This window comes from Chenopodium quinoa, unplaced genomic scaffold (genome assembly GCF_001683475.1).
Source record: "Chenopodium quinoa cultivar QQ74 unplaced genomic scaffold, ASM168347v1, whole genome shotgun sequence".
NCBI classification, from domain to species: Eukaryota; Viridiplantae; Streptophyta; class Magnoliopsida; order Caryophyllales; family Amaranthaceae; genus Chenopodium; species Chenopodium quinoa.
Window position 1 is genome coordinate 731,868 of NW_018743373.1, and position 14,297 is coordinate 746,164.

General features: G+C 31.1%; 1 protein-coding gene across 1 annotated transcript; it reads left to right on the plus strand.

Annotated features, from left to right (window-relative positions):
* Positions 1-2,564: 2,564 nt before the first annotated feature.
* On the plus strand, positions 2,565-11,338 carry LOC110738104 (O-acyltransferase WSD1-like). Its single transcript, XM_021918473.1, has 5 exons — positions 2,565-2,846; positions 7,414-8,013; positions 9,758-10,108; positions 10,441-10,578; positions 10,972-11,338. Exons 1-5 carry the CDS (start codon positions 2,628-2,630, stop codon positions 11,113-11,115), a joined length of 1,452 nt encoding a protein of 483 aa, XP_021774165.1. The 5' UTR covers positions 2,565-2,627; the 3' UTR covers positions 11,116-11,338.
* The last annotated feature ends 2,959 nt before the right edge of the window (positions 11,339-14,297 follow it).

Genomic DNA, 14,297 nt, shown 5'->3' on the forward strand with positions numbered 1-14,297 from the left:
TTCAGTTCAGTTCTTAATTTCCTTATCTCATAAAATATTCAGTTCAGCTCTGCTCAGCTCTAATAAATTCAGTCTAGTTCAGCTCAATTCAGTTAATCAGAATAGACCCTAAGTGACAAAGACCCAAGAAGGACCAATGCGAGCAAGCTTCATACGGGCCAACTTGTTGGACTCCAAATCAAGAGACGAAGCCGGATGTTTGAGCCTGCACAATCCATCTTACAACCTATAGAAAACCTATCATAACATACCTTACCTAGCATCTAAGGAAGAAATTGAGAAATAGTCATTTGTTGGTGATTCAAGCTGAGTCAAAACTTTGAGCCTCGATGGAAAAGCTAAAAATTGGAATTTTGGTTCCTATTGACTTCCTACAAATCCCTGAGAAGCAACCTCTTCCATCAAACTAACGTGAAAGGTTTGAGTCATGATCAGCTCTCCTGAAACATGATTAGAAACATCAATTATAATCGATTGGGAAGAAGCACAAGACCGTTTGAGAGGGAACTGCTTGGTGCTTTGAGCCACCAAAAGGAGTGATCGAAGAAATCGAGGCCTCTGCTTCTCTGGCCTCGATTATCACCTTGGGGATACCTTTCGAATTTTTAGTTTAATAGGGACAACCCAAATCATCGTTACAAATTAAACATGAACCTCGAATGGTAAATCTGAGCACATTAACGTGCATAAGACGCTGCAAATTAGAGGTAATAATCTAAAGAGAAGAACCGATAATAAAGAAGATCTAAACATGTGCTTTAACTTTGGAAAGGACACACTTTCCAAATCTTTAGAAACCTTATCATCTGACACTAGCGAAGAAACTCCACTTATAGAACTTTTGGCAGCACACTCCATGCCATTCTCATTGGGCAACAAATCTACAATGGCCTCTAAGTTATCACAGACTTCTCAATAGAAGCAAATATAGATTTTGGTTTAGCCCTTGAACTCCCCAATGTTTGACATGCAAAAGAGGCACAGTCTAAAAGCCTCTCAACCTCCTGTAATTCATTTAACCTTCCAAGCTCCTCGGATCACTATTAATTGCGCATGCCTTGCAAAGGTCGGATTTAGTTGATAAATCGATCCACCCCTTAAATACCAAGGTTCTCCTAAACAAGCCTTTGGGCTGGCTGGAATCAAATCCCAAAACAAATGAGCATATTACTTAATTACTCTATCAAATCCTGTACTCAAGGCACATGCAACCAGATTGAGATTTAAGGCAAAGGTTGAAGATCGAAGCATAGGGAAAAAATTTAATTTTTAAAAAGAAATTTCAACCATATATAGTTATCCATAAGTAAATTATACGAAGTATATACTAAAACAAATCTTGTTTAAATCATCTCAATGTATAATTTTTAAAATATTAAATTTCATATTGTTAATCAAAGATATGTATTATTGAAAACATTGAAATTAGTCTTCTTGTAAACAAACATTAATTAGCAATGTAAGGTACGATTCGTGAGTATAAGTGATCATAAGATCAAAAAAAAGGTTAAGGTTGGTGACATTATGGAGAGTTAGCAGTGAAACTTCATAATGTTTGTGTTCGGAGGTTAAAGTGAGGTGTACTTGCTATATCATGTTTGCTAATGATTAACATCTCAAATTATCAATAAGTAAACATTGCATATAGTGAATATTAATAAAATATACATCGAGACGATTCAATTAAAAATATCCCACATGAGTATATTTTGTCGTAACTAATATTATAAAACCTAATATAATACAATACTTCCTCTGTGTTTTTTTTACTTGACCTGTTTCTTTTATCACGTTTGCCAATGCAAAACTTTAACGGTTAATAACTTTAATTCTTCATAATTAAAAAATATAAAAGTTATATATTATGATAGTATTTATTGAGACAAATTCAAAATGATCCAACATAAATATGTTTTTCCTTACATATTATTCACAAAACACGGTCAAAGCAGGTCAAGTAAAAAAGAACGGAGGAAGTATGTGATTAAGCGCATCAATAGCAAAACATGTCAACTAAAATAGATCGGTAGAAGTAATTTGAAGGTTCGATGATGTTCAATGTTGGAAGAACATAAGAAACCTTTTAATCTCTGGTGGAGAGCTTCTAAGAAATCATTGTCACCTGTGAATGATGGTATGTATACGGTGATCGTTAATTTTGGTTTTGAGACCATTTTAAGCTTAAGGGGAGGGCAAACAAGGTAATTAATGACTTGTTACATTGAATGATGGTATATTATAAGTCATCCGATATAAGAATATTCCTAACACAAATTAAAGACAATCAATTACTAAAGTTTCTTTCAACCATGAATTCTCATTTAAACAATGAAGTTTCCCGCAAACTTCTCCATAATGTCACCAAAGTTCTTTCCAAAAAAATGTACGGAGTAATACAAGACCATTCCAAAAACGTTTATTAAAACTAACATTTTTTTTGTATTCTAAAGGACTAATAAATTGTCAACAATCCAAGGTTTGCTACTTATTATGCACTTTAGCTAGCCTTTTGAAGTTTCTATAAATAGGGATCATTTGTTCAACCTTTTTAAAAATATAAAATTAAATAAGTGTTGTTGACTTGTAGTTTATTGCATACTTTAAAAAAAAAAATAAGTTTTTAAAAAATGGATTATTCAAAATTGAGGGTTAATACCAAAGTTAAGAACGAGAGTTTAGAGTTGGATGAGCCAGTAAGTCCAACTACTGGGTACCTTTTGAGTGAGGTGGTAACACTCTATATTCTTGGTTTTATGGAGCTCGAAATTCCTGTTGATTTTCTAACTATCTTTGCTTTCACCAAGGATGTTTACGCTAATGCTCATCCCCGTTTCTCCTCTATTGTGGTAGTTTTTTCTCTCGCTCTCTCTATATCATTCTATTATATTTTACGTCTATAATGTGTGACAAACAAATAATATGCGTATATATTCAATTATTGATATCTTTAATTAGTGATACATATTTCGGAAATATATATTGAGATGATTGTACATAGCATAAATAACTATTTTTTATTTTATGTAAAAAATAATAATAAAAATATAAAGGTGAAACAGATTGTGTATATGAAAGTTAAACTGTGACAACAAATGAAAAAAATAAGGCCAAATTAGAAAATAACACCTGCAAAAGACCCGATTTTGATTATAACACCTTAACATTTCGAAATTTTATTATAACACCTACAAAAATCCCAAAATTTTGGTTTCACCACCCACTAACGGATTTTTGGATGGAAACCGTTAGTGGGACCCACTAGGGACACGTGTCAGTTGTTTATTGGCTTAAAAATAAAAATTAATAAAAAAAAAACCCTAACCCCCTAACCCAGCCAGCCCCACCATCGGCACCACCTACCCAGCCGCCGGCATCACCTGCCCTCGCATAATCCGGCGATACCAGGCCCAGCCCAGCCCTGAAGTTGAGCAGCGAAAAACCTTCCGGATTAACGCTTGCAATTGACGGTTTCCTGAGCAGTGAAATCGCCGGAACTTCACCGACGAAACTCACCGGATTCTGCAGGATTTCAGCCCGTTTCTTGAGCCACGAAATCTTCCGAACAACCACCTGCGAATTGACGGAGAACCACCTGCGAATCTGCTGAATTTCGCAGCGATTTCAGCCGGTTTTTGCGAAGCAACACCACCGGAATTTGGCTAAGACAACTTCCCGTTTGACGCCTGAAATTGATGGAGAACCACCTGCGAAATTTCGATTGGTGCTTGTAGCGGTTGTTGACGGTGGTTTGGTTATGGGTCTGAAAGAGGCGAAGGGGCTAGGTGGTTTTCGTGGAGGGTTGTGGTGGGTTGGGGTGATTTTTCGGGGAGAAGGAAGGGGGAAGGGGATTTACGGGGGGGCTGATGTTGGTGGGGGTGACGGCCGGTGGTTTCGCCGGAGAAGGAATGGAATCCAACGACAGTGGGGGGTCTCCGGCGGTGTAGTGACGGTCGGCGGTGGTGGGGCTGGTGGCTGGGTTAGAGTTTAGGGGTTTTTTTTTTTAATTTTAATTTTTATTAATTTTTATTTTTAAGCCAATAAACAACTGACACGTGTCCCTAGTGGGTCCCACTAACGGTTTCCATCCAAAAATCCGTTAGTGGGTGGTGAAACCAAAATTTTGGGATTTTTGTAGGTGTTATAATAAAATTTCGAAATGTTAAGGTGTTATAATCAAAATCGGGTCTTTTTGCAGGTGTTATTTTCTAATTTGGCCAAAAAATAATAATGAAGTACAATTTAACTTCATAATAATAATAATGTTTTCTTTGGTGTAACAATAATTTTGAAGAAAGAATACAAAAGTTAGGTGAATCTTCACTCAACGTTATACTCAAACTTATCTACTCCCTCCGTCCCAAAAAGAACGACCCATTTGGCCAAAACTTTGTCCCAAAAAGAATGACTCATTTGCATTAATACACTCACCAATTTGCTACAATATTTGTGCAAAATTAGCTTTCCCATATAAAAATTTGATTTTCCATGTTATTTTATTACTTTCTCTCTCTATTTTTTTACAAACCCCATGTAAATTTATCTTTCCAATATACTTTTACTTCTTTTTACTTAACTTCCTTAATACCCGCGTAATCAACCCAAATGGGTCGTTCTTTTTGGGACGGAGGGAGTAATAAGCAATAATTTAATGCATGTCAATTTACAGTGTGTATACATTAAATTGCTACAAGTACTAATAAGCAAGGGGTGTAAAATTTTTGTAACTATTACATTAAATAAAATAGCTTTTTAAATAAATAAGTAATAATATAGGAACCAATTACATAATACTAAAAGCGAATCTGACATGAAACTTGTCATGTTTCGACTAAAAACTTTCCCGCCACTTTTTTCTTTCTATTTTTTTTCTTTTTTGTACAAAATATTCATTAATATTATTTTATATATCCTATTATATTTAACTTTCAATTTGGCAACTATATACGAAATATATTCTATATGAATATCTTTCATATTTTTTATAATAGGTATTTTTCTATAATAAACAAACACATAATAAGGTAATATATTAGAATAATAAAATGTACTACTCCCGTACTTCGTTATCATTCTACAGCGTATTTTTTCTTTGAAAGTTTTTTTTCTCTAACCAGGATTTGATACTTTAGCTATGAAGTAATAACATTACAATTCAATAACTATAAACATAAATATAAAACAAAATTAAAAAATCATGATTATTAATTTTCATAAATATTAGTCAATTAAATTTGTAAAACATTGTGTCAGTTATAGTATGCTATAAAATATTGTGTCGGTCAAAACATGCCAACAAAATAGGGACATATGGGTATATAACTACATTGCACGAGTTATAATTATAAATTGCATTCTCATATAAACCACTATAATCATTAAATTTTTGTGTTTTTTTTAATGTTTAATAATCAATAACTTTTGATAACAATATAATATTAATTCAATTTTTTTTTTTTTTTGAAAAGAAATTCAAGTATTTGTTCCAATTAAACATATTGTTTTTTTAAAAAAATAAAAAATAAAATTATTGTTGTATTAACATTATAATTCACTGATTCATAATTTGATTAAGTAAAAACCGTGCGTTGCACGGGATTTAAACTAGTCTTTAAATAAATAAATAAAGAAAAAATTCCTATTATGATTTAGACATTTAGGCCTATGTTATTTCTTTTGGTATAATTTATGTGAAATAATAAATGCACATTATTAGATAGGTAGCATAAACCCTTGCTTACACTTCATATATACTTTGTACTCGTATTTATTTGGGTAGTATGCAATTATATTATACTAGGTTAAGTCCCATGCCATGCACAATAATTTTAAAAATAAATTTTTTAAAAAAAAGTCTAATTTTTTACTTTATAAAATGAACTTGTTATGAAAGAGTCTATTATTAGCAAAAATAGATATTTTAAAATACTCATATATGCATATTTATATATTTCACTTACATATTTATATCATTTTCTTCTTGTTAACTAAATAAATATCTTAAAATATTGTATAACCCGTAAATAGATTTCCTTTTAACTGTACAGTATTATTCATTCTCTCTTATGAAATATTTTTTTACAATAATTAACTAACTTAATATTTTTTTCTTATATTTCTCGATAAGTTTTTCATACACAATTAAATACAAAAGTCTTTAATTGAAATAAATAAATAATTAATTAATTAATTAATTAAAAAAAATCCCTTGTTGTAATAATGGTCAGTAGTACATATTACATGTCAGAAATTAAGTTAAGAATTTGATTTTTTTTTTAGTTTTTTACTTAAGCTTATTATTTATGGTATTATTATATATTGTGGAAGAAGACATTAAATTTTTTTATTCTTTTATATTTGTATAAGCTTAGATTTGTTTTCTAAATAGATTAATTTGTTTATTAAAAAAAAAAAAAAAAAAAAAACACCAAGTGATAACATGTGTCACTGCTGGTCTGTCTTTTAGTATATTATTACTGTTATTGATGGTTGAGCTTATGAACTACTTAGCTAGGTAAATTACATTATTCATTAAGTCAACACTAACATGCAAGGTGAAAAAAACTAAACTAATGAGTCTAGATTTGAATTAAATTTTATCATACTATGTTAATTGGCAAACAGAAAAGTCAAATGAAAGTCATAGGTTTATATTACTCAATATTCTTGTCAATGCACAATCAATCAATCAATAACTATATACTAAAAGACACATCAGCAATGACACGTGTCATCTCTTGGTGTGTCCTTGGTTTTTTTTTCCTAAAAAAAATTATTTAATAAGAAACAAATCTTTACATATATAATACTATATCGTAATGATTACTTATGGTGTTTAATAGAAAATTTGATGTATCATTTCCTTTCAAAATAAACATATTGACAATTATAAACTTAAGCAATAAAATAAAAAAATTAAATTCTTAACATAACTTATGACATATGGAGTTTCTTTTTTTTTTTTTTTTTTTGGCAAGACATATATTATATTATTATGTACAGTACTACATTTATTACAACAGTACAAGATCATATAATTTTTTTTCTTCTTGAATTTATTTATTTAAAAAAATATATAATAGAAGCTACAAATTTTTAAAAAGAAATACGAATATCAAATCAACAAAAATACTTTTGTTATTTCCTTGAATTATTTATGATTAAAATTTTAATCAATTAATAATCTATAATTAACTATGAACACTTCAGTTTCACTTGCCAAGAACGACACACATTTATTATTCTTAGTGTGATTTTTTTTTTTACCATTTTTTTGTTGTTCTTCTTCAATTGATATGAATATAACATATGAAAGTCGAATATTTAATATAATCTTCTTTTGAAAAATAGTAATTGAAAATTACCGTGCATGACACGGTACCTAATCTAGTTTTAATAATATATTGTTCCTTTCAGATTAAAGATCAAAAGGGTAAGAAAATGTGGAAGAAAGTAGAAGTGAATGCGGAAGATCATATCAAAGTAGCAAAATTTCCAGAAGATTTATCCGCTGAAAGTTATAAGGACCATTATGATGATTACATATCATCTATAACTACTTCACAACTTCCACAACATAAACCTCTATGGGTAATTCACATTATCAACAACCCAAAACACATTAATGCTAAAGGAATTCTCGTATTCAAAGTTCATCATGCAATTGGTGATGGTACTTCTATGATGGGAGTTTTTCTCTCTTGTGTTAAACGAGTCGATGATCCTACGCTACCTTGTACTTTCCCTTCTAAAAGTACTTCGAGTACCATTCAAAGGAAGATGTCTAACACGAAGCAAATTGTGATGAACATGTTTAATATTGTTCCAAGATTTATAGCTCCTATCATCTATTCATTGTATGATTTTGGACAAAGTGTTGGATCAATATTTATTGAAGATGATCAAACCCCAATTAGGTCGGGAAATATAGACACGAGTCTTCCAGGTTCGACTAGGGTTTGCTCAATGACATTTTCTCTCGATGATGTCAAAAGAATCAAGACACTTCTTGGAGTGGTAAGATAGCTTGTTTAAAATTTATTCCTTTTTTTTTTATGTTTTCTTTTAAATCATATCATATAACTAATATATAAAGTTAAACTTTTAGCCAGGTCACGAGGCTGCGACACTTGGCGTTCTAACTTTTTGCCACGTGTCGCGCCACGTTGAATAGATTTAAATAGACCTCATAAGATAAATAAAAAAAGTTAATTTAGAATTTTATTTGGATAGAATTATAGGATAAAATTAGTTTAATATATGAAGTTAAAATTTTAGCCAGGTCACAAGGCTCGACACTTGGCGTTCTAACTTTTTGCCAAGTGTCGCGCCACGTTTGATAGATTTAAATAGACCTCATAAGATAAATAAAAAAGTTAATTTAAAATTCTATTTGGATAAAATTTTAGGATAAAATCAGTTTTATTTTCGATAAAATACCAATATTTCAAATGTACAAATTCAATTATAATTTTATTAAAAAAATTATTAGATTATAATTCTTAAAAATTAATAAATTATTTTTTGTATCATAATATTTTTTTGGGCAAAGGAAACAGTTCAAAGCATAAAACATGCATTTATAATATATACTAATCGGTTAAAATAATATACTTTACAATCTGACAAATCGTATAATGATTAAAAATTTATTTTATAATTCAATAAACAACCCGGGCATAGCACGGGGCACAAAACTAGTAACTAATATATAAAACTAAACTTTTAGTCAGGTCACGAGGCAGCGACACTTAGCGTTCCAACTTTTCGCCAAGTGTCGTGCCATATTGGATATATTTAAATAGACATTATAAGATAAATAAAAAAGTTAGTTTAGAATTTTATTTGGATAGATTTTTAAGATAAAATTGTTATTTTAGAATTTTTATTTTCGATAAAATACAAATTGAATTACAATTTTACTTACAAAAATTATTAGATTATTATTTTCAAAAACTATCATATAAATTTATTTTTTATATCAGAATATTTTTTTGGAGCGAAGAAAGCAGTTTACAGTGTAAAACATACATTTATAATACATACTAATCAGTTTAAATAATATACTTCACAATCTAATAGAATTTTATTACTGTATAGACCTGTCAATTAGGGTCAGGTTGTGAGTCATGTCGGTTGGATCACTTCAGGTTACGAGTCAAGAAATGTTCAACCCTTGCCCAAAGTTTTGGGTTTGGGCAACCCAACGGGTTTTGAATATTTATTTTATTTAATGTATTTTTTGAGAAAATTCAAGTTTATCAATATGATAAACAAAATTTGTTTATCAAATGACAAAATTGTAAATAATCAACAACTTTTTATCAAATATGGGTCTCACTGTTGTTGATATATTTACGAAAATGCCATGATGACTAGGTATTTATGTTGTTTTATTTACCATTTTGCCATTTGATAAACAAATTTTGTTTATCAATTTGATTAACTAGGGCTTACTCGTATTTTTTTGGTAATTTTTTTTATTTTTTTAATGTATTAAATCGAACATTTCCACCAACATTATTATTAGTCATTACATGCCTACTAGATAGCAAATCGTCATAAAAGCACATTAATTCCTAACTAATTTTGTATCAGTGATATATTTAAAATTTGATATATAGATTATAAATTTATCTTAAAATTCAATAAACAACCCGAGCATCGCACGGGGCACAAAACTAGTATATATATATATTTATTATTGTTCGCGAATTATATAACTTCCTATTTTAAGTTATGTATTGTTGTTGTGAAATAGACTGTAAATGATATCGTTGTTGGGATAATATTTTTTGGAACTCAATTGTACATTCGAGAAAAAGACCCAGGACAACTAAAGGAAAAACAATCGACAGCAACGATATTTGTCAACGTTAGGAGTATGAAGGGAAATTTTAGCGCAGAAGAGATGCGCAAAGGAAAGTTATTTGGAAATAGAATTACAAATATTGAAGTACCATTCCCACATTTGGAGGATGATGATCTTTTCAAGCCACTCCAATTTATCAAGAAAGCACACAATGTTATCAAAAGGAAGAGGAATGGTGCACTTGGTCTCCATCTCATGGTTAGCTTGCTTGAGGTTATAAGGACGATTGGAGGCCTTAAGGTTTGTCATATATATATATATATATATATATATATATATATATATATATATATATATATATATATATATATATATTTTCACCTTCCAACCTTGAGGTTGGGGTTCAATCCCCACTAAGGACACTTTGAGGGTGGAAATCCCTTACCCTTCCCCCTCACTCTCAAAGTGTCTAACCCGTAAATACTGGATCAAAAAAAACGGTGAGAGTTGAAGTATGGTCAGGGTATATTATTACAATGGTTGAGAGTGAGAGATAACTAAAGTGATTATTAGAGTGTTTTTCCGAATTTATAGGCTAGAAGATTAACATAAATATTCACCTTAATTTGTAGGCTGCTGCACGAACACTTGAACGAAGATGGAAGAATTGTAGCTTTGCAATCACGAATATGATTGGGCCAACTGACCAAGTTAGTTTTGCAAACCACCCTCTCAATGGCTTTTACTTCGTACCAACTGGAATTAATATGGTAATAAGATACTCTATGCATCTCTTTATTTGATTACCAAAATCATCTACTTCCTCCGTTTTCATTTACTTGCAACACTTCCCTAAAAAGGAAATATCACAATACTTGCAACACACTATAAAAGGAAAGTTATTTTAGGAAAAAACTATACTATTTCCCTTAATTAAAGCACATGGCCCACTAAATTACATTCCTAATAATCACTCATCCTATTTTAAAGTTTATTATATCATGCAAACCTACCTTTCTTAATTACCGCGCTAAAGGGTGTGTTGCATCTAAAAGAAAACGGTGGAAGTATGTTTTACAGTTTTATTGTTGAAGTTTTGGGATAAGATTGACTACTCTATTAATCTCAAATATTAACATATAGATTCTCGTGTCTTATTACAGAGTTTAATAGTGTCCGTACTCACCTATATGGATAATATAAGACTTGGTTTTGTTGTTGAGAATGGCCTCATTGATCCCCAAAAGTTTATGCCATGTGTGGAAAAGGCGTTTCAATTAATTTCCAAAGCTGCAACAGCTACCTAAGCTCAAAAAATGAATCTGTTTGATCCATTCAAGTATATTTAGAAAAATCTCTATACTCTATTTAAGTTTTAAAATTTTTCTTTATTGTACTCAATTGGTTTTGAGTTTTTCATGCTACCCACCACTAATAAATATGTACGGGTTCATAAATAACCCATAAGGCGAAAGTTTACAGCCTAAATATATATATGAATGTAAGATTTGTAATTTCTTTTACTCTTTATTTATAAACCGTATGTTTATTCTTATTACATATTTTTAGAATACTTCCCTCTTGAATCTTGAGCATATGACTTAGTTTATTGTCTTACCTAACAAATTTTAAAATTGAAAACATAATATATATATATATATATATATATATAATAAAAAAAGGAGAAGCTAGTAAAATTGTGCGCAACAAAGAGCTCTTGATACAATTTTATTGCTTTCAAAAATGTAGAATCTTGTGAATACAAATGAAATTTTAGATCAAATAATAAAATGAGAATCATTTTTTTCGTGTTTAGAGAGCCACAAAGGTAAGGCTGAGAATCGATCTCAAGATTTCGTGGAATTGGAAGGGAATCTCTAACCATTTAAGCTAGAATCATAAATATGGGAATGATTAAGTTAATGATTCAATTGTTCCTAGTGACCTACTAAATGCATGATGCATCTATTTTGACAATCTTGGACTTGATTAAGAAAAAATAATTCCTTATCTTGTACTTCTCAACAGTATGGAAATTTCAGAGGAAAAAAAAATGCATAAGACTCATCTAATAATGCATATTAAAGCCTAGATTGGTCATGAATATCCTTCTAAATGACAAGGTGCGTGGAATTTACACATGACAAATGGATTAGAGAGCAAAAACAAGCCTAAACTCATGTCCAAATATGGTTTCACACATTACTCAAAATATTAGTTTCAGTCATGTCCACTTGATGGAACTCAGGAGTACTCTGACATGGGCTTGGACACCTTGAAATTTTATATTGTTAGTGATGACACAGCAGAGTGTGCCACGTCAGATGATGAGTATGCAGAAGGTTGTTAGAAGAATTATGTTATAACATAATTCTAGCTGATGTAATAATTAGTTAAGAAAAAGTTGTTATAACAGCTGGTAATATATATAGCTGTACTTACTCTACATCTCATGACTTTTCTTGATTAATAAGATTTCTCTCTTCTTCTCTCTAAATTCTCTCTCAATTAGACTTAGCTTTATTGTTCTTCACTGTATTTCAATATGGTATCAAAGCAGGAAACATGAAGATTCTTCGATTCTGTGATATTTTACAGTGAATAATAGTAAGTTTTGATCTTAAACTTTCCGCAAATTCTGTTAAATTCTTGTTTGTTGATCAAAATAGATCTTCAGCAACTGTTATCTTACAATTCTTCGTCATTTCTGGATTCAAATTTCTGCGGATTTTATTGAAATCTTGAGAGTTTGATCAAATTTTTGATAGTATCATTGTTTAAAGTATTCAAATTAGTCTGCATTTCAAATTTCAAGTTCAAATTTCTTGATTAAAATGGCAGCAACCTCGTTTATACCAGTAACATCTGATCCTACTTCACCTTATTATATCAATCCTTCTGAAAATACTTCATTGCCGATTGTTTCTGAGAAATTCTCTAGAGAAGCTTATGGTGAATGGAAGAGAAGTATGATGATAGCCTTAGCTACGAAGAATAAGCTAGGGTTTGTTGATGGAACCTTGCCTGAACCTCCTGAATGTGATCCTAATTGTGCAGCCTGGAAACGTTGTGATGCTATAATCATATCATACATTTTGAGATCTCTTGACAGTTCTATTGCTAGGAGTGTATTGTTCTTGACTACTTCTCAGGAAATCTGGAAAGATTTAGAAGAGAGGTTTTCTCAGACTTCTGGACCTCAGTTGTATACTTTGTAGCAGTCTTTGACAAATCTGAAACAGGGATCAGATACACCTATTACAGAGTTTTTTACTCAAATCAAAGCTATTTGGGATCAAATTAATCAAATGAATCCTCTACCTTCTTGTACAAGTGCTGGATGTACTTGTACTCAGGTTTTCTTGAAGCAGCAGCATGAGGAAAGGTTGGTACAATTTCTGATGAAACTTGACATTAAGTTTGCTGCTGTTCGTACAAACATCTTGATGATGCAGCCCTTGCCAACAATTTCTATGGCATATAAATTGCTTGTTCAAGAAGAAAAACAAAGGCAAGCTAGTTTGGTCGATGAAGATTCAAGTAGCAGATCTATGGCTTTTACTGCAGACTGTAAGAAGAATTACAAGAATTATTCTCAGGGGCCTAGAATGACTTTTCAGTGTAATGGCAACAAACCGGTAGTAGCAGGGAAGAGAATTTTTTGTGATCATTGCAGATTTCCAGGACATACTATTGATAGATGTTACAAGTTGAATGGTTATCCACCTAATTTTGCAAAGAATAAAGGGAAGAAAGTGGCAGCTGTGGTTCACATGGATGATGATGCAAATGAGCAAGAAGAGCATGTTACACATATTTCTACTGACCAGTTCAATAATATTCTCAAAGCCTTGCAATCTCAGGAGTTGGATGTACCTACAGAGTCTTAGGCTCATGTTGCAGGTACTTGTCTCTTAACTTGCTCAAATGAAAAATGGATTGTTGATTCTGGTGCTACAGATCATATTTGTTCTAGTCTGGATTTATTTGACAGTTATAAGGTGTTTGATAAGGTTCCTAATACCATAACAGTAGCTGATGGTAAGCATGTTCTGGTTGAGCACATAGGGACTGTTATGTTTGACAATGGAATAGTGTTGCAAAATGTGTTACATGTTCCTGAAGTTTAATCTAATTTCTACTCATAGATTATGTAGAGATTTGGATTGTGAGATTTTTTTACTCATGATAAGTGCTTAATTCAGGGGCCAACTTTGAGTCAATCTGTGGTTCTTGGTAAACTGGTGTCTGGGCTGTATGTTGTTGATGATAAGAGTATAACAAATCAAGTTTGGGAACAATCTCAGGAAGTAGCAGTAGCTGATGATGGAATTAATAACAAGCTTGAGGATGCTAAACTTTGGCATCTAAGAATGGGACATATGCCCTTTAACAAGTTGCACTTAATTGTATCTGATTTTGATGAAAAAATAGGAAAGGAGACATTATGTCAAGTGTGTCATAAAGCTAGGCAAACCAGGAAACCTTT